At 41.2% G+C, this 24288-nt stretch overlaps 1 protein-coding gene across 1 annotated transcript in view; it reads left to right on the top strand.

Annotated features, from left to right (window-relative positions):
• LOC119770720 overlaps positions 1 to 2928 on the top strand; it is a 10142-nt gene extending 7214 nt beyond the window's left edge. Inside the window, exons 3-5 of the mRNA XM_038266090.1 lie at positions 504 to 559; positions 652 to 826; positions 2802 to 2928. Of these exons, the coding sequence (XP_038122018.1) occupies positions 504 to 559; positions 652 to 826; positions 2802 to 2928 (358 nt within the window). The remainder of the gene's footprint in view (positions 1 to 503; positions 560 to 651; positions 827 to 2801) is intronic.
• Positions 2929 to 24288: the final 21360 nt, after the last annotated feature.

The raw sequence follows: 24288 nt of genomic DNA, 5'->3' as shown, positions 1-24288 counted from the left end.
TCCATGCGAGGGTTTAACCGCGCCCAAGATTCGCGTTGCTTTTGATCGGCTAGTCATATGCAGCCCTCTCCTTGGACCATCGAGACGTGTACCGATTTGGTAGAGCCAACCGTCATAACGTGCTCTCCTTCACAGCCACACTCGTGGGTTCTCGGGTATGTGTGTGTGCGAGTGTGGTGTGTGTGTGTGTATGTTGTTTCTTTGCTATGCCAGTTAATTTTCCTGGTCTTCCATTTTTGTCATTTAAGTTTCTGCTGTTTAATTGTTTTTGGATACCCTTTACTTTTTGGCCCTGTGAATTATTCTGCCATTTCATTCTCTGCTAATTAACCTTTGCTGCCGTTTTAAATTCTGCCAGTACCCTAAATAGGAGTCTGGTCCAAGTTAAGTTGACCATTTCTGCCGTATAAATTTCTGCTATTTAGATTTTCTGTCCAATGAACAACCCCACATTGGTTATAATCCTTGTATTTTATTTTATTTTAAGTATTTTTGCATTTTAGGCACGTACTATTCATCTTGCGGGCTTGGCGGAACATGTGCATGAGAAAATACAACGGTATAAAAATACCATCACGACAAATACATACTGGAGCGTTGAGCTGATGGCCCATAGCTTGATCAACTATATTGCTCAATGCCGCGAAAAAGGTTTACCGTATCTACCGGAGTTGATCCAGAGCCAAACGTGCGAGAGCTTCTTTCGATCAGCGAGATCATTATCTACTACGGAGTCAACGGTGATCAACTTCACAATGAAAGGCTTTGAGTCCAAAATTAATTTGATTCAAGCAAAGACGGAAATCGCCCACGACGCATCCAACGGGTTTGTTTTTCCCCGTGTAGATCAAAAGAAGACCGACAGCATGATAATCGACTATCCCCTGCCAACGATTTCCGAAATTCGAGAAACAATTGTGAAGGCGCGAGCTGAAGCAACTGAAACACTGAAGGACCTCGGAATCACTGATGATGAAATCGATTTCAAAGAATCAATCGAATTGCGACAACCCAGAAAGAAGACTGAGCTAAACTTTGAATTTGTGGACACAAATGCTGTGAATTCAGAGGAGTCCGAGGACGAAGAAGAAATCTCTGCGTATCACAATGAGTTCATGGATGAATCAACACTAGAGCAAACACAACCCGAGGAAGAAGACAAAAATGACTATACGGACAAACAAACACAATCAGAGGAAGAAGACAAAATTTATGATGTAGATGAAATCTTCAAAGATTCACCGGAAACTTTTAACGTCGTTGCATCCAAAACATCAACCCCAAGCATTCGTTTAGAGTGAGAAAATCCGACGGAAAAATAGTTCATCTCAACATGAAGACATTTTTATGGCTAATCCAAAATGGACCTGATAGATGCAGCGTGGATAGAACGAAGAGGTTTCAGGAAAAGGCAAGCTTGAAGACATCTGTCCACCATACCGAAAATGAAGAGCGAGACATCGTAAGAAGAGGTGACTGGATCGCTGTTAACAACAAGGGAGTATTTACAGTAGCGCACGTCCATGGATTTAGATACCTGTCTGGGAAGAGAACATCATTTACCTTGGATGAGTGTCCCGTTAACCCACCGAGCTGCAGCAACTCAAAAGGCGTTGGTGTAATTGGCAGCTTTTATACCATGACTGAATCAAATGATCTGCGACCCGATAAAAGCATAACGCAAGGCTATGTGAACATTCAATCTTACGTATCTCATGTGAAAAGTCCATCTCACGATGGTGCAGCATGGGCATTTTCTTCTGAGAATTTGATTTATATTTCTAAGCTACGAAACAATCCTACAGTTGCTGACTGAATCGAATTGATTTCTGAAAGGTTAAGAAAAGAAGCGTTGAAGAAAGTTTAGAAAACGCATTATTTGTTATAGTTAAGTTTGTTGAAATAAAACATATCAAACATTTTATTTTTGTATTTATCCACATGACCGTAATCCACACCTCGCACCTCACATCTTTACATACTGAATTATAACCTCACATGCCCATTTCTTGAGGATTTGTTTTTTTTCGTGTTAAGAAGGACATTTTGAGCGACTTTTGTTCTAGGAAAAACTTGACTCCTCTTGTTTTATATTTTCCTTGTTTCATTTTTAGTATTTTATTTTGCATTTATGTTGTTAGGTTTTTGTTTGTTTCTGATAGTATTTGGCTTATTCTAGACCTTTTATCATTACCTTGTGCCTTTCTTGTTTTTTCATGTTTTTGGAGCAACTTTTTCATTTTTAGCTTGTTTTCACTTTTTCTGCTATAGAACGATACCATTGTCATTTAAATTGTAGAAACATGAGTAGAAGCATAGTCTGAACATTACAAAAGTACTGCATACTTATTATTACAAACATACACAAATGTTAGCGAAAAACACTGCCAAAGTTGACCCCAGAAAAATGACATTGATTGAAATATTGGCAAAGTCACATAAATTAAGTCAAACTTCCAACCCTTAAATATGCTAGAATTTAAGTAGTTCTCCTTTCCTTTGCTTTCCCAATGCTTTTAAAGATCAAAATTGGTTGAAAAACTGATTTTTGGCGAATTAGTTGGATCGATGCCCACCTAGAGGCGGGGTTGGGTTGTAGAGGGTTTAGACACATCCTAACAGCGACACATCCTTGCGCATTCCGTTATCAGTAGAATCTCTTATAGAATATTTGACGAAGCTTGCTGTTTGAATTTGTCAACAACATTTGTGATCGTGAGTTCGTTGCTGTAAATAGCATTTATTTAAATATAGTTTTTATTTATTTTAAGCTGCTTCCTGTCTTTCCCATTTCAAATCAGCATCAACCGGTCCGACTGCCTTCTGCTATTCTGCGCCGTTAGTCTTATCGCTTACTACGGAGGTGTTAACGGCACCAGAGTGCACCAACTGCATCATGTACTGAAGTGTCCCTGCACCATCCGCTAGCAGCTTTCCTCCTACGGCTCTGAAGCATCTCTCGAATTAACGACCTACTCTCATTAGATGCGGGGCCATACAAAATTCCCGGTTTCTTTTCGCAAAGCCCGCCTTGGCATTGAACACTTGGTTGTCCTGGCCATCGTGGGCCATCCATCGATTTGTTAACGTTCACGATGTTTCCGTGCTGCCGGCAAAGTTGCAGCAGCTGGACTCTGACACAACGCGGGTCTTCAGTCCAATCCGTACCACCGGCGGGTCGCTGCATCCCGTTTCATTTCCACCAGCTCGTCCGGTAGCGACCCTGACAGCGCCCAAGTCGTCTAGACAATTCCCCGGCTGTGTCCTACCGAATAATTTCAGGATCGTAGTTGTCCTTGCTCATCCGATCCAGTCCAATGCGGCCAAATCCGGACGAGTGCTGCTGCTTTTCCAAGTAGTCAAACCAGTTCCAATTTAAAGCTGACCGCCAAGAATCCACGGCTTTGTTGTATCGACGGAACTTTTACCCAGGCCCCTTCTCGCAGTACTCCAGAGAGCAATTACATGTTTTTTGTTAAATTAATCAACTAATTACGATCGTAAAATCAAATTGCACACTTTCCTTCATCAACTCCAGGCCTAACCAAACAAACTCACGAGTATTTTTTATGTTTTTGACAGTACACGGATCGGACTGCTTGAAAAACAAATCAAAACAAACACCGAGTTGCCAGAACCTATGAAAAAACTGCTCGATCTAGCATGGCAAGGTTGCAAGTTCGATTTCTCGCAGCTCAACATTCGAGCAGAAACAAGCTGCCCTATGAGCGCTAACGCGCCTTAGCTAGCCTTATGGTGCCTTCTCGTAGCGTTGTGAAAAAAATCGTCGCTTTGTGCAGCGTTCTGAAATTTCGAGCTTGATGTTGAGCGTTTTTGTGATCTAACGCGAAGTGAGCTACCCCTCGGCTGCTGTCCTCACGTATAAAGGATTTTTTTTAAAATAAAATGTACCTTGACCAAAATCATCTTTTAATCAAATGGAGCTGGCTCACAATATAAAAATTGATTTAATATGATCAATCTTTTAACCCATAAATGAGATTTGCCAAATTATGGTAAAGTGTCAATAATAAACTATAATAATAATAAAGCAGGTTTTGTGGTTTTTGCTGAATGGTACTATTTTGCTACCGCCCATGATAAAGGCCCTAGTCATGGCCTCGGAGGTTCTCTAAAACGGTTAGCAACACGTAAATAAACGGTGCATTCAAAATAACCCAATAAATATTTTTTCACAAAATAGATTGATCAAGGTAGGGAACAGCATCTAATTCCAGCGTTCTTCTAATGTTGCCATATCAGCGCTTTGGCATTCAATTACAGCTGATTAAAAGCGTTTTCAACTGAAATCGAGTGATAAATAGCTCAATAAGAAAGAAGTGAACAAGCAAGTTTCTATCAAAAGTTTTGCAAAATTTGTTGTTTAAATAGTGAAAATCTCGGGTGAGTTTTCAAAAGCCGTAAGAGCCACCGTGACCTCCGACACTAATATTTGTTTTTCTCCCAATTGTAACAAGATTTAATTTTTTTTCAGTTTGGGGCACTTGAGAGACGAGTTGATGAACAATCTTAAGCATTTTTGAAATTTGTTTTTTTCGTAAGTAGGTCGGATACCGATGCAAAATAGGCTTTGTTTACCATTGGCAATTACGGCTTTTTGACTTAACCTGCCAAACATACGAGAATTTCCCCTATTAGCCAAAAAGTCGATTTTTTGGGGAGGTACAAAAATGGAGGGGGTGGTCCGATTTGGATGAAATTCGGGATTCTTACATGTTTTGATAGTATCAACAGCTCTGCCAAATTTGAGCAGGATCGGAGAGGGTAATTTTCAAATTTGCACTTTTTCGTGCACAGTTGAGATGGAATGACCCATATGCTTTCTATATAGGGTAAGGTAGTCATCAATGAGACACTTTTGGTTTTCAACTTTCAGCGATTTTTCTAATTTTTTCATCAGCATGTTTTAATGAGCTTTTAGTTGCATTATCTTTCTTTTGATGTGTTCTAACATTGACCAAAATATGAGATCGATCCGACATCTACAGCCAGAGTTATTCAACTGTCTCATTGTAGACGCACTTGGCAGGAACAATGAGACAGCTGGGGAACAATCAGACACTCTACGAAAATCAACATTTTTCTAGCAAAACATCATGTTTTTGTATTGTGCGATTGCAGGTGACTTGCCTTGAACATTTAAGAGCAATTTTGCCAACATGAAACTTTTAATAACAAAAGTTACACTAAAAAGTATTTAAATTTTGTAAAATCCATATATTAATATCAAATAACTTTGTATTTTTGGTTAAATGAAGTTTTTAACTCTATATATGCCAAAAATCACTTTTGATTCATGTTTTGAAAGATTTCCAAAGATTTTGAAAAGTTTATTGAAGAAAAATCAAAGTGTCTCATTGTTACCCATGGGCTGAAATGAGTGGGGAACAATGAGACAGCCCTGGATTCTGGGTATATTCTAAATTTTGGCCAAATCTAATGAAAGGACATTGTAGCTCAACTTAATCCCTACACCCAAAATAGCTCGGCATCCAATTGAGGGAATAACGATCACGGATTGAGAGGAAAAGGTTACAGCGGACGGACTGAGAGAAAAACGCCCGAGACTGCCGAGAGCGTTATTCTCAACAAACATTTCAAACGCAGAAGCCTGCCAACACGCACACATTCAAGCCTATTTCTATGTATTGGTTTCAAAGCGTTTTCCTGTTTTTGTGCATGTATTGGTGTGGACGTCAACAGATGCTCATGTGTTGGTGAGAAACGATAGTTTTTCTTCTTATTTTTCTTATTCTTTTGCAAGGAAATAAAACGATTTCTAAATAATAATCAAATCAAAGGAATTTTATTACAATAACCCGTAATAGACAAAGCTCGTGATGGACCAGTTCCTGCACCCGATCTGAAGGAACAATGTTGATTAAAGGCGATTCCTCTTTCTTCTCCATAACGATGCAGTGCTCAGGACGGTTCCCTCTCCGTTCCGTTCCGGCCACCGTTTCTTCCAAACTAATCGTTTTGAGTTCGTACGTTTATTCCTCGTCTCCAGACCGAACCGATGGCACGATGATGGCCAGCTCCATGCCGGTTGATTCCTTCCTCCTCGCCAGACCAGTCCGGGGAAGATCGTCCACCGACGACATCTTGGGCTCGTTCGAGATTCCCAACGCATTGATGGCCACGGATGATAAAATCTGGGAGAAAGGAGAAAAAAAAAGTCACATAAGTCAAGCGTTCAGTAAATTGCAGGCGTAGTATTACGCCAGCACATTTTTTTCCGAAGAAAGCGATCGAAACTTACCGCAGAAAACTCCTTCCGGCGTCGAGCCGGGTCTCCTTGCCGACGCAGGTCCGCACGCCCCGTAAGCAAATCCGCCCGGACCAGCAGCCGGATGTTGGGTTTGGGCCCCGTGAGCAAGACCGCCCGGATGAGCAGCCGGATCTTGTTGACGAGCAGCCGGATCTAGGGCCGAGCGAGTTGGTCGTCGGATGACCTTACAGGTCCACACGCCCCGTGAGCAAGATCGCCCGGATGAGCAGCCAGATCTTGTTGACGAGCAGCCGGATCTTGTTGACGAACAGGTCGCCGGATGATCTTTGTTGTTCACGCAGGTCCGCACGTAGCGGTTGGTCGTGACGAGCCTCACAAAATCTGAAAAGAGTACAAAACAAACAAATTACAGTCAATTTCAGTCAGAATCAATTTGTAAACAAACAATGCATCCTGCAGACATTGCAATTGAGCAAAATGCACTGCTTGTTTACAAATTGCTTCTCAGAGCATACCGTGTCTCCTTGTCGACGCAGGTCCGCACGCCCCGTAAGCAAATCCGCCCGGACCAGCAGCCGGATGTTGGGTTTGGGCCCCGTGAGCAAGACCGCCCGGATGAGCAGCCGGATCTTGTTGACGAGCAGCCGGATCTTGGGCCGAGCGAGTTGGTCGTCGGATGACCTTACAGGTCCACACGCCCCGTGAGCAAGACCACCCGGATGAGCAGCCAGATCTTGTTGATGAGCAGCCGGATTTTGTTGACGAGCAGCCGGATCTTGTTGTTCACGCAGGTCCGCACGTAGCGGTTGGTCAAACAAATTACTGTTAATTTCAATCAGAATCAATTTGTAAACAAACAATGCATCCTGCAGACATTGCAATTGAGCAAAATGCACTGCTTGTTTACAAATTGCTTCTCAGAACATACCGTGTCTCCTTGCCGACGCAGGTCCACACGCCTCGTAAGCAAATCCGCCCGGATGAGCAGCCGGATGTTGGTTTTGGGGCCGAGCGAGTGGGTTGTCGGATGGCCTTACTTGTCGACGCAGATCCGCACGCCCCGGTAAAAAATCACAAGGTTATCCGCCCAGTTTGGGGCCAAGCAAGTTGATCGTCAGATGTCGAAGCAAATGGGCAGCTGGATGACGGGTTTTGGGCGATTATCGTATGGCGGAGGATTGGCGGATCGTATGGCAACTCGGATCAGCGGAAAGCACACTTGGATTGTTGCCTCGGGTGTGCAAATCTGAAATAGATAAAAAAATTAAATGTTTTTTTCTTTCTCACTCTAATTCACGGAGGAGAAAGACGGCCAAGATGGCGGCCAACTTTGCTGTCATTCCCGGTGGTGATCAAATCCAAAGCGTGTCGCAGAAGGTTTGTAAATCATTTGCTGGAGGCTTTCAATTGGAATGTTTGAAGCGAGCCGGCACCGCAGACAAAATCTTTGATACCGATTCGCTCAAACCCAAATCTAACGAACAAAGCAGCCGCCGCCGAAGTGAAAAGATAGTTTTAACTTCCTGGCGGCGGCTGCCTTGACGGTCTCGCAAAATATCTCAACACTATACCCAACAACGAAAACCTCCGGCAAACGACGAAAAAACTTCCGGCGAGGCAGTGCCATGCCCAGGTTTCGCTTGCCACCGAAAAAACAGCCAGGATGGCGAAAATTTGCCAAAAATTGCAGCGAAAACTTACCTCTAACCTCGTTGTTGTACTGCAGCAGACTGAATCATGAGTGGCACGAGTAAAAAAAAAATGGAGATTTTCGGGTAGATTGAAAATCACACTCACACATACAAAATACAGAGTTACGTTTATAGCGTGTTACGAAAGTGCACTCTTGTGTATTGGTAAACAACTTTTGGGTAACGGAAAAAATTAAATGTTTCAAATCATCGTGATCGTTTTCCTCTCGAAAAATCGAAAAGTCCCTCAAAAATAAATGGTAGAGATATTCTCTCGGCACCGGATTTTGGGTGTATGGAACGTCGAAAGAAATTTGAAGAAATATTAGTTTTGGTGTAAACGGCAGCTTACGAGCGAAAAAGTATTTTTTGTCCATAATTTACTTTTACACCCCAGAATCAAACATTTATGAATTACTTTTCAAGGGAGCGTCCATAACCAAAGCCACTAATATGGCAGACGTGTATCCAGTAGACACACCTTTCTCCCAAATATGAGCCTGATTGGTTGAAACTACGACTTGTGAGAGCAATTTTATCATTGTTCCCCGTGTCTCATTGATGACTACTCTACCCTACCCCTTATATAGTTTCAAGTATATAAGCCAATTTCTTTTCATCGCATTGCTAATAACTCATTTGGATCAACTTGGATTTTATTATATCCTAATTTTTCGTAAGGAGTGAGGAAGGCACAAACCACATGGGTGGATTGATTTAGTTTTTAAGCATAACTTTTGAAGTACTACACTAAACTTCATAATTTTCAATAGTGGACCCCGACAGGGACAAAGTAGGTTCAGACAGTAGCGAGATAATCGAGTGATATTTTTTCATCGTAAAAATTGCAATTAAGAAGAAATTAAAGACTTTCCTTAGTAAGGTGTTATGTTTCCGATCTCTCTGAAAAAAATATTTCCCGAAAATTTCCGCGATTTCGGGATATTTTTGGAATTGTCATAAAAATTATTTTTCTAAAAGAAATGTTTTGTTTAAAAAGCTTAAAATCATAACATGTATTGATAAACATAAAACGATAATAATTTAGGAAACAATCCGAATATCAGTTTCAGATAGCTTTAAAGCAACATTCTTTATCGAATATGATTCTGATTAAATATGTTTTTTATAAATAGATTTCTTATGTTTGATTATTTTTTAACAATTTTGTGTGTGTTTTTAATAATGTGTGAAAAAAGTATAATAAACGTAAATAAATAATATAACATCAAATTATTACAAAATTTCATCAAAATTTAGGATTCAGTGGTTGGGGGGGGGGGGTGCAATCGAAAAATCAATCTGAACAGGGGCAGAAGATTTTACAGCATGAAATTAGTAAACTGGCGTACTAACTGTGATGTTTCATCTTAAATTAATAAAAAAAATCAAAACATTGTTCAAAAACATGGCTTCAACAGCATTGCGTTACATTTGTCCTGTTTCGCTCCATATGCCAATACCTAAGGAAAAATAGTAAATATGAAATTTTAGTTCGATATCAAAACCATAAGTATACGTCAATATGTATAAATGAAAGTCTTTAAAGAAATATATAAAATTATTTTAAAAACATTTCAATATTTTATTTTGCGGATCCGTGCACTTTTAATTTCAACAATTTTTATTAAAAAGCCAAATTTATGCTGCCCTATAAACTTCAAATTCAACTGTTCTGTTTTTTTCATTAATAAATCTCAACCTCGAAACCAAAATATTTATTATTATTGTACAATTTCGGGAAAATCGGGACAAAGTTTACAAACTCTTAATTGTTTTACATATAATTTTTATTTACAAATTTTGGATATTTGGGTGCAATCAAAGGATCTCGTGTATATCGCTGTAGCAATTAAACAGTACCTAGATTTTGAACCCAGACCGTATTGTTGCAGAGAGCATTATTTATAAGTTGTAATAAAACGGGCCAAATTTGCGGGCATTTCAGGGTATAATAATCTAGGTGTACTGAGCCCGAATCCCTAATAATGAGCTTGATTGGCTGCGACAGGACCTGACACTTTGAATTGTAAATGAGATTTAACCCGTGAAATTTGTGCGGTTTTGCCAGTTTTGCATTTTTCAAAACCCTCATGAGCTCATAGTCCGTGTTGCAGGGAACAACTTTGCTGAAGAGTGCGAAAAGATTCGTCCACTATTTAAAATGTTACAGAACTTATAACACCGCCGCTGAAAACATCAACTTTTTCTTCTCTTCTGAAATTAATTGCTGCTCTAGCAGAAAAGATTGAGGCAGGCGTCGCGACGCTCATGGAACTAAGCATGGTGCTGCCAGCAAAGCTTGAAGAAAAAGTTGAAGTTTTCAGCGGCGGTGTTATAAATTCTGTAGCATTTTAAAAAGAGGACGAATTTTAAAAAGTGGACGAGGGTTTTTAAAAATGCAAAAATCTTTAAGGAGAACAAAACTGGCAAAAACCAAAATGCACTGATTTTACGAATCAATGTACTTGTTTGTTTTAAGATTTACAAAATTATGATCAAGGTCCAGCTTTCTGACTGATTTAAAGAATATGGATTTGTAATACAGCACAGTCCGCATTCCCGGTACAGGTCAAGGGTCTTAAATAAGATCACAATAGGCAGATAAACTAGGTTAGTTTGTTTTGCATAAAGATGAATCTTTTAGTACAAATTACCAGTACGACAACTGTTCACAGCGCGATCCGATCGACCAGTTGAGCTCAGTATCCTTGAACGACGACGACGACCGCCACCGTTCAACAAAATAAATAATAATCAGAGACCACGAATTTCAGAGCTGCGCGGTCCGCTTGGAACCTGGCCAAGAATGTTCAGCTTCGTAGACTCCACAATCGGACTGTATATATGTGTGTGTGTGTGTGTGTAGCTTAAGCAAGATCATGATGGGGTGGGCGTTGGGGTATATTTTGCGATTTCAAATTTCATAAACTTTTCATCTACAACGAGTTTCACAACGAATTTTCCGTTTTGGCGTTGGCGTTTGTGTTGGTGGTGCACTAGTGTAGAACCTGCCTTTCAGTGGTAGTTGTTGTCTTGATCTTTTGCCTCGGCTTGAAACGGGTGGAAATCGCCACGATCCGGTCAGTATTGCGATAGAATCCGTTTGTGTCTGGCCCTAGCGAATCCGTCCGCACGGTTCGCCCAAGAAGAAGTACCAAGTTGTCTGTGATTTTGAACTGTGTGTAATATTTTATCTTTTTTTGCACTTCTGATAGGCATCGGAACAAAAAAGTAGGAGGAAAAAGTGAGTGTGGAATTTGCTCCCGAAAGTGCTGAGGGAAATTATTTCTTGGTGAGTGAAAATTTGGAATGCGTGCCGATTTACGTACATGTCATGTTCTGGAGATTGGCCAAAGTGGTCGAACAGACGAACGGGGAAAGATAAAAGTTAAATACCCAAAATCCTCTTACGTGAGAGAGTGCTTCTTCTATTCTGGATGCTACCACTTGGGTAACGGAAAATGTGAAAATCTGTGAAAGGGGAAAATAAACTTTTTAGTTAAGTTCAAGCAAGATCAAGGGCGTGCTCTTCTTTGTTACCACGTAGTGCTGAAGTGTTCAATAGAATAGTTTGAAAATTTAAATCTATCATCAAACTCAAAGTATTTTACGAAAATCATACTAAACTATTATAGATTGAAGAGCAAAAAAAAACAAATTTTGCCTGATCTTGGACACAAAAGATTTCAAAAATTGTGATAAAGAGCTTCACCAATGATTTGATTTTACCAACACCTGGCATTTTATTTACAATTTTCCGACAATGTGTACTTGCAAACTGATGCTTCGTTTTTTTAGCATAACTTTTGAAGTACTTAACTAAACTTTATAATTTTCTATAGTGACCTATGGAACTCCAACACTGATCGAATGAAACCAAAAGTGTCCAAATCGGTTCAGCAAGTGCCGAGATAGTGCATTTTTATCAACATCACAAATTTGCTCAGAATTTGATTCTGAGTCGACATGTACACATGAAGGTGGGTCTAGGAAGTCAAATTAAGAATTTCTTTTTTCGAGTGAATTTATAGCCTTTCTTCATTAAGATGAGGAAGGCAAAACATAAATGTATGATGAATTTTGATCTTTTGGATCACTATAGATAAAATAAAATATTTGCCGCAATTATTTTTTTAGGGAATATTTAATGATACATACAACTATGCCTAAGACACCATAAATAGAAAATCGTGTTGACAGAATTTTTGTATGGACAGCTGATGAAACTGTATGATAATTTGTTTGATAATCTTAGCCTGGAAAATGGCTAAACTTAAAATACCAAAAAAAGGAGTTTCCAAACAATTTGTTCGTGATATATAACTAAATGATTTACTTTAAAATGGTCAAGCAGAAAAAAAAGATTTCAAAACTACACGTTTGATTATGTCCAATGTCTTTTCCACTGAAGGTACTTTTATCCAAAGAAATGTTTTTAATGTTGTGTTTTCATCTTTCACTTTAACCTTATTTGAATTAACTTTTGAACGTGATTCGTTTTGAAAACCAATAAACCATTATTAAAAATTGAAACAGTGTTTCAAGTGGTTTCCAAATCAATTCTTTCAGATGTACAGTTTAAACGATGTTTCAATAAATGACGGAAATTGTTTGAGTTTGGCGAAGCATTTTTTCTGCGTTTTATCTCAATATTAGTTGCATCGAATATTTGTTCGCTTAAAACAACATGCCAGTATAAACTTTCGAGCAAAACAGTACCGAACGCAAAGCAAAATAGTACGACATTCGCTGCAAACACACATGATGTCATCGAAACTGTGTAGTCGTGTGTTTATGTGTGTGTGTGTGTACCCAGAGAGAGAACGTGCAAAAGTTGGAAAATCCATGTGCGACTTGGCGCAGTCTTAATCATCGCTATTTTCCACGCGATGACTTTTCCACCAGCAGCGGTTGCGAGTGATTTTTGAACTTTGGGATTTATTTTCGTTCGCCGTAGGGGAGCACTGTCAGTTGTTTGCATTGCTTCATTGTTTTTCGTTTGACACTTTCTACCCCAACCTATCAAAGTGTGTGTGTCCGTGTCACCACAGAACAATTCAGTATTTGTTAGAGAGTAAAACCTCGGGTTAGCGTCTCAGATCACCAATCCAACAATGTGGCTTCGAATCTCACTTGATTGAAGTCGTTTATTGTTCGTCTTCGAATTCGTCGAATTATCTCAAAATATCAAATTTCGGAGTCGAACTTCTCTCTCCTACGAAAGTGAGAAGTGGTAAAACGAAGTTTTAAGAAAATATGGTCATTTTAAGATTTTATGAGAAAAAAAAGAAAAGTTATCTTTTGAATATCTCTCTAAGAGAAAGTCAAAATAAAATCATTTGATGAACATTCCTTCAATCTGTGATCACGTGAAACGAAGTTGCCTATAGTTATTGTCTTCTTTTACTATTACCAACAACTAATGTCTTTCTTTTATCAACAAGGATATCACCACCCTGTGCTTCTAAGTATTTGAAGGCACGGCACGGAATTGGGGTTAAATGGACCCAAGATGATTTTTGTGGTGCATTTACTGGATTTCTGGGACATTTTCACATAAGTCAAGTGCATTTTGGATGGCCGCATAAAGCCTCCGCTCTAAATACAGACGGATTTCAAGATTTTTTTTTAAAAAAAGGGGAATTGGGGCAAATGGACCCTTGTCGTTTTGTGCGATGGATGAAACCATCACTAATCGATCCCCCAGATTTTTTTACCATAAGAACCACTATTTTTCATACCAGGGAACCAGCCGCGTTCAATTAAGTCCGATTTTTGGTTCCATTTCGCCCACTGTGCAAAGCTTGAAAAGAGTCACGGTCACAGACATTGTTGAAATTTGACAGAGCTCGGGAGTAGGCTTTCCTTATCCTCGTTGAATGTTCATTGACAGCGCCGGTCATGATGCAACCTGCGACCGTACGATTGGTTGAAAAAAAATCTCTTCGAGCGAATAATGATTATCTGAAGAAAGGCCCTCTGTACACACGAAGTCGACCCGAGAGAATGTTGAGCTCAACACTCAAACAACCGGGCAACGCGACGACACATGCTCTTTCTCTTTCTCTCTTTTTCATGCTTGTGTGAGTAAGTGTGGTGACAGCAATCATTTGAACGCTGTCCTGGGCCAAATCAAGCAGTAAATGAGCCCAAGCCGAAGTGTAAACAAAGAGGCGTCCTGCTCGTTCCTAACGTAAACATCCACTGACGTAAGCAGGACAAACTGTTTGTTTACACTTTGGCCCGTTTCCGTTGTTTTGCTTGAAATGATTGTCATTCAAACGGAATAGCGCTGCACGATTGACTGTGTGAGTGACTTTGCGTTGCGCTCATTCTCGTTCACACAACTGTCAACTGTCACAAAAAAAATGTTAATTGTTTCCTAGGCCTGACTCGAGGCTGTTCAATCGGAGTGACAGAGTCAGAGATAGCGATTTTGACTCAATCGCGAGTCTCTCTTCTCTTTTGCGTCAGAGGAAAAAACAGTGCTCAATGAACGAGTTTCACGATTTTCGGAAGGACTTTTGACTTCAAGCTAAAACAATGTAAATGTGCCAATGTAGAAGTGTAAACAAAGAGTCTATCCCGCTCACGTCGGTTGAGATTTACATAAGGACGAACAGTTGAAATGATAACTGTCATTTCAGTAGTTGCAAACAGCCAAATTTCTGCAAGAGTAAGGGAAATATACCCTTTCTAATCAAACACCTATCATCGTCACATGGAGAGTTTGATGCACGATCAAAGCTCTAAAAATACTATTCAGGCTATAAACCTACCAGCAACAGCACCGCCTCGAGTAAGTACGCAAATGTATCCCATTTACTGGCCAAAAAGATCAAATTCAATGCACTTTTGATCATTATTTCTCATCTTGTTGGGACTCACATCCGCACGCAAGATGAGAGCTCAACTGCTAAACGAAATTCGCCATCTATATCTTTTCACTTGCGCTAACGTTTCCAAAGCGCTTAAGATATGAAATTGCTTCCAACTACCAGCAACATGTTCCTTTGAACATTAGTTAGTCACTCATTTGAACAAAAAATCCCGAAACATGTAAAAAATTAGCAAGCGCCATAAAAAAAAGGTGCAGGTGGTTATGTTACACATGACCAGTATGACAAAGAACTTTGCAAGATGATTGTTGAAATTTTCGATTAGAATGTCCGGTCCAAATTCCCCCCTTATAATAACCGTCCTATCGAACTAAGCTGAAAGCTGAAATAGAAATCGAAGTGAAATCAATTTACTTTCCTTCACCATTCGAAAGTTACCATGATGCGGGAATGTTTTTGCAAGGCTGTTGCAAGCAATCGGCGGCAATGAAATTTGAACAGAACATTAAAAACTGCCCTTTACAGGGCTCTTAATGATTACGAGATAGTTATTCTAAATTTCCAGAAACAGATTTTCACAGTGGCACAAAAAATGTGCATTGCAGTAGTCTATTTATTACTTCCTGCCTAATAAGCAATATATTTTAACTGCTTAAGCATTAGCATATTTTAACTGCTTAATTTCAGATAATGGCCAAATGCAACTTTTATGTCCAGTATCAAAAATCATTAAGTTTGATACCCATATTGCCCCAACTCTTACGGTCAGCAAATGTCCCCCATCGGAACATCCGCGGGGCCTCCGGCCACTCCGGATTGTGGCCACTACTGCCGATATGTCAAATTTCATGTCCAGTATCAAAATCCTTAAAGTTTGATACCCATATTCCCCAACTCTTACGGTTCGGCAAATTTCATCGGAACATCCGCGGTCTCCGGCCACTCGGATTGTGGCCACTACTGCCAAAATGTCAAATTTAATGTCCGGTATCAAAAACCATAAGTTTGATACCCATATTGCCCCAACTCTTACGGTCAGAAAATGTCCCCCATCGGAACATCTGCGGGGCCTCCGGACACTCCGGATTGTGGCCACTACTGCCGAAATGTAAAATTTCATGCCCAGTATCAAAAACCATAAAGTTTGATACCCATATTGCCCCAACTCTTACGGTCCGGCAAATGTCCCCCCATCGGAACATCCCCGGGGCCTCCGGATACTCCAGGTGGTGGCCACTACTGCCAAAATTTCAAATTTCATGTCAGTACCAAATCCTAAAGTTTGATACCCATATTGCCCCAACTCTTATGGTTCCGCAAATGTCCCCTTATCGGAACATCCCGGGGCCTCCGCCACCGGATTGTGGTCACTACTGCCGAAACATCAAATTTCATGTCAGTATCAAAATCCCTTAAGTTTGATACCCATATTGCCCAACTCTTATGGTTCCGCAAATGTCCCTTATCGGAACATCCCGGGGCCTCCGCCACTCCAGGTGGTGGCCACTACTGCCAAAATGTCAAATTTCATGTCCAGTATCAAAAACCATAAAGTTTGATACCCATATTGCCCCAACTCTTACGGTCCGGCAAATGTCCCCCATCGGAACATTCCAGGGCCTCCGGACCTCAGGTGGTGGCCACTACTGCCAAAATGTCAAATTTCATGTCAGTATCAAAAACCATAAAGTTTGATACCCATATTGCCCCAACTCTTACGGTCCGGCAAATGTCCCCCCATCGGAACATCCCCGGGGCCTCCGGCCACTCCAGGTGGTGGCCACTACTGCCAAAATGTCAAATTTCATGTCCAGTATCAAAAACCATAAAGTTTGATACCCATATTGCCCCAACTCTTACGGTCCGGCAAATGTCCCCCCATCGGAACATCCCCGGGGCCTCCGGACACTCCAGGTGGTGGCCACTACTGCCAAAATGTCAAATTTCATGTCCAGTATCAAAATCCCTAAAGTTTGATACCCATATTGCCCCAACTCTTATGGTTCCGCAAATGTCCCCTTATCGGAACATCCCCGGGGCCTCCGGCCACTCCGGATTGTGGTCACTACTGCCGAAACATCAAATTTCATGTCCAGTATCAAAATCATAAGTTTGATACCCATATTGCCCCAACTCTTGGTTCCGCAAATGTCCCCTTATCGGAACATCCCCGGGGCCTCCGGCCACTCCAGGTGGTGGCCACTACTGCCAAAATGTCAAATTTCATGTCCAGTATCAAAAACCATAAAGTTTGATACCCATATTGCCCCAACTCTTACGGTCCGGCAAATGTCCCCCCATCGGAACATCCCCGGGGCCTCCGGACAATCCAGGTGGTGGCCACTACTGCCAAAATGTCAAATTTCATGTCCAGTATCAAAATCCCTAAAGTTTGATACCCATATTGCCCCAACTCTTATGGTTCCGCAAATGTCCCCTTATCGGAACATCCCCGGGCCTCCGGCCACTCCGGATTGTGGTCACTACTGCCGAAACATCAAATTTCATGCCAGTATCAAAATCCCTTAAGTTTGATACCCATATTGCCCCAACTCTTATGGTTCCGCAAATGTCCCTTATCGGAACATCCCCGGGCCTCCGCCTCCAGGTGGTGGCCACTACTGCAAAATGTCAAATTTCATGTCCAGTATCAAAAACCATAAAGTTTGATACCCATATTGCCCCAACTCTTACGGTCCGGCAAATGTCCCCCATCGGAACATCTGCGGGGCCTCCGGACACTCCGGTTGTGGCCACTACTGCCGAAATGTAAATTTCATGCCCAGTATCAAAAACCAAAAGTTTGATACCCATATTGCCCCAACTCTTACGGTCCGGCAAATGTCCCCATCGGAACATCCCCGGGGCCTCCGACCTCAGGTGGTGGCCACTACTGCCAAAATGTCAAATTTCATGTCCAGTACCAAATCCCTAAAGTTTGATACCCATATTGCCCCAACTCTTATGGTTCCGCAAATGTCCCCTTATCGGAACATCCCCGGGGCCTCCGGCCACTCCGGATTGTGGTCACTACTGCCGAAACATCAAATTTCATGTCCAGTATCAAAATCCCTTAAGTTTGATACCCATATTGCTCCAACTCTTACGGTTCGGCAAATGTCCCCCCATCGGAACATCCCCGGGGCCTCCGGCCACTCTGGATTGTGGTCACTACTGCCGAAACATCAAATTTCATGTCCAGTATCAAAATCCCTAAAGTTTGATACCCATATTGCCCCAACTCTTACGGTTCGGCAAATGTCCCCCCATCGGAACATCCCCGGGGCCTCCGGCCACTCTGGATTGTGGTCACTACTGCCGAAACATCAAATTTCATGTCCAGTATCAAAATCCCTAAAGTTTGATACCCATATTGCCCCAACTCTTATGGTTCCGCAAATGTCCCCTTATCGGAACATCCCCGGGGCCTCTGGCCACTCCAGGTGGTGGCCACTACTGCCAAAATGTCAAATTTCATGTCCAGTATCAAAAACCATAAAGTTTGATACCCATATTGCCCCAACTCTTACGGTTCGGCAAATGTCCCCCCATCGGAACATCCGCGGGGTCTCCGGCCACTCCGGATTGTGGCCACTACTGCCGAAATGTCAAATTTCATGTCTGGTATCAAAAACCATAAAGTTTGATACCCATATTGCCCCAACTCTTACGGTCCGGCAAATGTCCCCCCATCGGAACATCCGCGGGGCCTCCGGCCACTCCAGGTGGTGGCCAGTTCCAATGATCGACTCACGCGACCGGCATGTCTTAGCTGGTCCTTGCCTCCAAGCCATCTGCTCCCGGACCTCCAGGCCGTCTGCTACCGGGCCACCAGGACATCTGCTTCTGATGTGTCCTCGTCGTCGTCCAGCAATAGAATGAATTTTCGGGACCGACCGAGCCGAGTTTTGTTGGCTCATCGACGATCCGAAAATTATGAGGTGGAGTGGGGGAGATTTTAGATACATCAATCTCACGTCTCTCGATCGCCTGATTGGGAAACGTTCGTTCATCCAACCAGCGTGCACCAAAAAGAGGGGAAATTTGCCGAGAGGGGAATTCGTCACGTAACGTTTTCGCTTCGCGAAAATTTTGGATTGACACCACGTATAGAAACCTTAGGACAAAGTTCTTTGTCAAAACCAATGCGCCAAGTCTTTTGACGCTTGACTTTTGACGACCCATTCCAATCGAAGGCTGAAGAAAACCGAGCGAGAAGCGAAGGCAAACAAAGAACAAAGGGTGGCCACCAACACCACCAGCAGCGTCTGTTGGAGTGAGCCAGTGATGAGTTTCTCTAGAAATGCTACTTTTTGTGAATGTTTGCTTAAAATTTCATCACAATTGGCAGCACTAAGCAGTCTCAAAAGAGACCTGGAAGAAAAAAGAGTTAAGATGAAAATAGAAAAATGGGCGTGGTCCAATGCATTCACGTCTGATTAAAATACATTTGGGATTTTTTTTTAAATGCTTGTAAAAGGAATAGAATAACTTTTAGTAAAAGTAAAAATAAACAGAAATGTTCACAAAAAGTTGCTCTACTAATTGGTGTACTTAGTTTTCGTCAATTTTAAGGAACACTCCAGATTATCCAACATCATTCAAACACGACTGCTTATTAGGCTTAAAATGGGAATATTTCCCCTATCAGAGAACTACGCTAAAACAGCAAAAAAAATCTCTCAATTGTGAGGTGTCCGATATCTTTAACAGTAGCAGTAGCAAACTAAAAACTGGTGACCGATATGGCAAAGGCGCGGTTAAATATGCCGAAGGTCTTGGGTTCGAGTCTCGGTATCGACGTTTTTTTTTCAAGGTTGAACTTTTTCGAAAATGAACTCACGAGTAAGTACTCTAGGCAATTTCGGGATTTATCTTCTCCGTCCATTCACAGTACCATTTTACTTCCGAACCATGCTCTTTACATTCTCGTATGACGATGTCCAGTTCTGGTGTAGTAACCGCTGGTTGCGCTCCCCTAAGCTCTCAACTTTGTTTATGCTAAGCCAGAATCAACAAGTTCAGTCCGCCGATTTTCCGGACGCTTGAGAGTTTGCGAGCAAACTCGCCGATCGGGTTTGGACACCACGACCAGCAAGGACGCCATTCCAACGCCATGTTCGTGGAGGGAAGGTTGAAAAGGTTGAAAAATCAACGATGAGCGAACAATCTGCTAGCGGTGAAGCGCGCACGCGAGTGGGCGTAAAAATCACCTTGGACTGGTGGTGAAAATTTGCGCGGACCCGGCGATGGGTGGGTGGATTTGTGATGTCAGCAGCTGACGAATGCCATGGGGGGATGGGGGGGTTGGTAGGGTGGAACATATTTTCCACTCGACTGGACCCCCGCGAGAGCTCGCTCGGTCAGCTCAGTCCACTGCGAACGTTGCACGGTCCCAGCTTATAGGATTAGGTTCCTTTGCTGCTCGGTTAGTTTAAGTTATTTTTCTTCGACTTTTCTCGCGAAAGTAAAAAACGAAGGCAATCCGGCCTTTTTTTTTCTTTATCAAGTGAGTATCGACGAATCGTGAACGGAATGAGACCGTTGAAATGTGAAGAATCGGTCGCTTGAACCTGTCACCGTTTGATGAGATTAGCCCGGGGTTGAAAGGTTCGAAATTCGATGAAGAAAAGGAAAGTTCAATAAAACCTCCCACGGTTGGGTTATGTGAAGTGAAAAGTTCCAATGTTAGTGATTTGTGGAAAAAAAACAGTGACATTAAAAAAGCAAACTCTTTTAAATGGCTTCTTGGTGACACTAATACTCAACAACCTAAGAGAAATATTTTTTTTTCTTTGTATCAAAGATGCATCTTTCAAATTGATCCTGGAAATTAATTGGAAAAAAATTTAATTGCGAAAAAATAACGTGAAGAAAAAAATGGTTTAGTTCTGAACTTGATTTATCATATAAGTAAAATAAATCCACGTCCGAATAAATAACATCAACCAAGACAAATGCAAAGAAAAATGTGTGATACGATACAATCTCCATATCAAACGCCCTATAGTTGCCATAACGTGGCCAACTCTGTAAAGTTTTTCAAGGATATCATTATTTCAATTTCCAGGAGAAATATAAAACTATGGAATTTCCTCATACAACAAAAAAAACAAGAAACTGTCAGAGTAAAGCTTCACATTCCAGCCAGCAACCAACCGGGGTAAAGTCCACGGTCAACCCGTGACATGGACCGGACCTTTGGTGAAATTCCATCTCCCTAGACTCTCTAGAAAGGAAGGGAATATGAAAACATCAGAAAAAAAAGTTCTCCATCTTTTGACTCACATTCTGCAAATTCAATAAAAAAAATCGCATAGCTTACAATATGATACCGAGAAATCAGTAACGAGATTTTAGAAGAATTTTTCACCCACTGGCACTGAATATTTGTTTCTGGGATACCACGAATAAGATGCAAAATGTGGTGCTCATTATTTTATTATTTTTTATCTGGGGATAATCCCTCTTTGTGTTGCTTTATGTTATTGATTGATGTAGACAAATAGATTTATGAATCCTTAAAAAAACATCAAATGAATTTTTATGATTTCTTGAAATATGGATAAAGTCGATTAACAACGACTCAATTTGCATCCTTTATTCATCGAATCATCAACTCATATTTCAGTTTTTTTTTCGAGCGATTGCTGGAAGGGAAAAATCTGACTAAAATTCTAATAATGGTAGGTTTTATTTCAATTTCCTCGGAAAGCAGTATGAAGCCAAGCAATGTTGTGCTTTGTTGCATTTTCCCGTTAGGTGCAACGAGAGGCCATGAAACAGGGAAAACCTTCGAATTCTTGCCTGAAATTCAATATCCTGAAAGGCAGCACACAGCAGTGAACTGAGAGCAATCACGAGTCGTGGAAGATGAGTGCGAGCAAGAGCAGGGGTGCTCAAAGTTTTTGAATAGCAGGCGATTTTTGATTAATTGTGTATTTGAAAAAATGAAATAACTTTATACTACTAATTCATGAAGTATTTGTGTCGACAGCAGCCTGAGTGTAGTGTTCGCTCGCGACTGGTTGCGAACTCCAGTCAGCAAAGATTCGCTCGGCGACGAGTGAGTGATTTCTGATCTTTGAACCAAAATTCAGGACCCTTGATTGCATGACTTCATATTTAAATAAGGTGTAACGATAATGGTAAATCGTTTTAAAAGTATTTCTCAACAATTATTCCTTCGATTTTATAAAAAAGATTCGTAACCCAAATGTCATAAGTTCGAATCGCGAAGTGGAAGATGTTTTTGAGCCGATTTGGTCAAGACAGTGTTGAGATATCTTGGGACCTGTTTTTTGAAACTGCTAGCTTGAACTTGCTATATCTCGGCAATGATGCAACCAAATATCTTTAAATTTGTTCTGTTAGTAGATGAAAATGTATATTTTAATGCCCTGAAATAAAAATAAAAAAAAGTTGAAGTATGTGCTCATACTAACCTCTGACTTTTTTGAGCATGAGCATGAGCATGAGCATGGTTGACTGCCAATGAGCTGCTACTCCGTTATTGACAGATCAGCTGAAGTTAAACAATGAATCAAAAATGATCAGTGGGAGCCAACCATCCGTTCACTGTTTAACCCCTGAAGACCCCGACTTTATTAGTCAATACCGGCGCCCTCCCAAGAAGCCTGCAGTTCAACAAAGGGAGGAATGTTAGTCCGATAGTTGAAGTTGCAGACTCATCAAGCACATAGTTTTTCGCTATATACTTGTTGATACCGCTTGAGACCGTTGAATCCACAGCATCTCCTTCAAGCATCACGTGATTATTTTTTTGGTTAGTAGGATAAGGTATTGGCTTTTCGATGCCTCCCGAGCTACGATGCTATGGGGAGGACTTTCATAACAAACCCGTCGGCGAGCCTTCCGAGCAACGATGCTATGGGAAGGTCTTTCTAATTAGCACACCAAAACACTCGCGCACAGGTATTTGAATACTGAATAAATGTAATTTTTCATCACGATTACCCAGACGACATTGATGATATAAGAAGGACTTTTTTACAATCATTTACAGTAACACTTAAACTTATTTTAATGCAACATTTCACACGACGTCGTGCCTTCCGATCAACGATGATGTAGGAAGGACTTGAGCAAGCCAATCAGGATGAAAAACGAAATAAAATTCTTTTCTTTTCACACACAATGCCACATAATTGACCGCGCGTCACCACCCAACAAATTGAACTGATTTTCTTCTGCTTGTGGGCAAGCCAACCAGGATGAAACACGAAATAAAATTCTCTTCTTTTCACACACAATGCCACATAATTGACCGCGCGTCACCACCCAACAAATTGAACTGATTTTCTTCTGCTTGTGGGCAAGCCAACCAGGATGAAACACGAAATAAAATTCTTTTCTTTTCACACACCACATAATGCCACATAATTGACCGCGCGTCACCACCCAACAAATTGAACTGATTTTCTTCTGCTTGTGGGCAAGCCAACCAGGATGAAACACGAAATAAAATTCTTTTCTTTTCACACACAATGCCACATAATTGACCGCGCGTCACCACCCAACAAATTGAACTGATTTTCTTCTGCTTGTGGGCAAGCCAACCAGGATGAAACACGAAATAAAATTCTTTTCTTTTCACACACAATGCCACATAATTGACCGCGCGTCACCACCCAACAAATTGAACTGATTTTCTTCTGCTTGTGGGCAAGCCAACCAGGATGAAACACGAAATAAAATTCTCTTCTTTTCACACACAATGCCACATAATGCCACATAATTGATTGCGCGTCACCACCCAACAAATTGAACTGATTTTCTTCTGCTTGTGGGCAAGCCAACCAGGATGAGAAACGAAATAAAATTATTTTCTTTTCACACACAATGCCACATAATTGACCGCGCGTCACCACCCAACAAATTGAACTGATTTTCTTCTGCTTGTGGGCAAGCCAACCAGGATGAAACACGAAATAAAATTCTTTTCTTTTCACACACAATGCCACATAATTGACCGCGCGTCACCACCCGACAAATTGAACTGATTTTCTTCTGCTTGTGGGCAAGCCAACCAGGATGAAACACGAAATAAAATTCTCTTCTTTTCACACACACATAATGCCACATAATTGACCGCGCGTCACCACCCAACAAATTGAACTGATTTTCTTCTGCTTGTGGGCAAGCCAACCAGGATGAAACACGAAATAAAATTCTTTTCTTTTCACACACAATGCCACATAATTGACCGCGCGTCACCACCCAACAAATTGAACTGATTTTCTTCTGCTTGTGGGCAAGCCAACCAGGATGAAACACGAAATAAAATTCTTTTCTTTTCACACACAATGCCACATAATTGACCGCGCGTCACCACCCAACAAATTGAACTGATTTTCTTCTGCTTGTGGGCAAGCCAACCAGGATGAAACACGAAATAAAATTCTCTTCTTTTCACACACAATGCCACATAATGCCACGCGCGTCACCACCCAACAAATTGAACTGATTTTCTTCTGCTTGT

The sequence above is a fragment of the Culex quinquefasciatus genome, chromosome 1 (assembly GCF_015732765.1).
Source record: "Culex quinquefasciatus strain JHB chromosome 1, VPISU_Cqui_1.0_pri_paternal, whole genome shotgun sequence".
Lineage (NCBI taxonomy): Eukaryota > Metazoa > Arthropoda > Insecta > Diptera > Culicidae > Culex > Culex quinquefasciatus.
The sequence above is the reverse complement of the archived record's forward strand: the minus strand, read 5'-3'. Positions and strand labels throughout refer to the sequence as shown.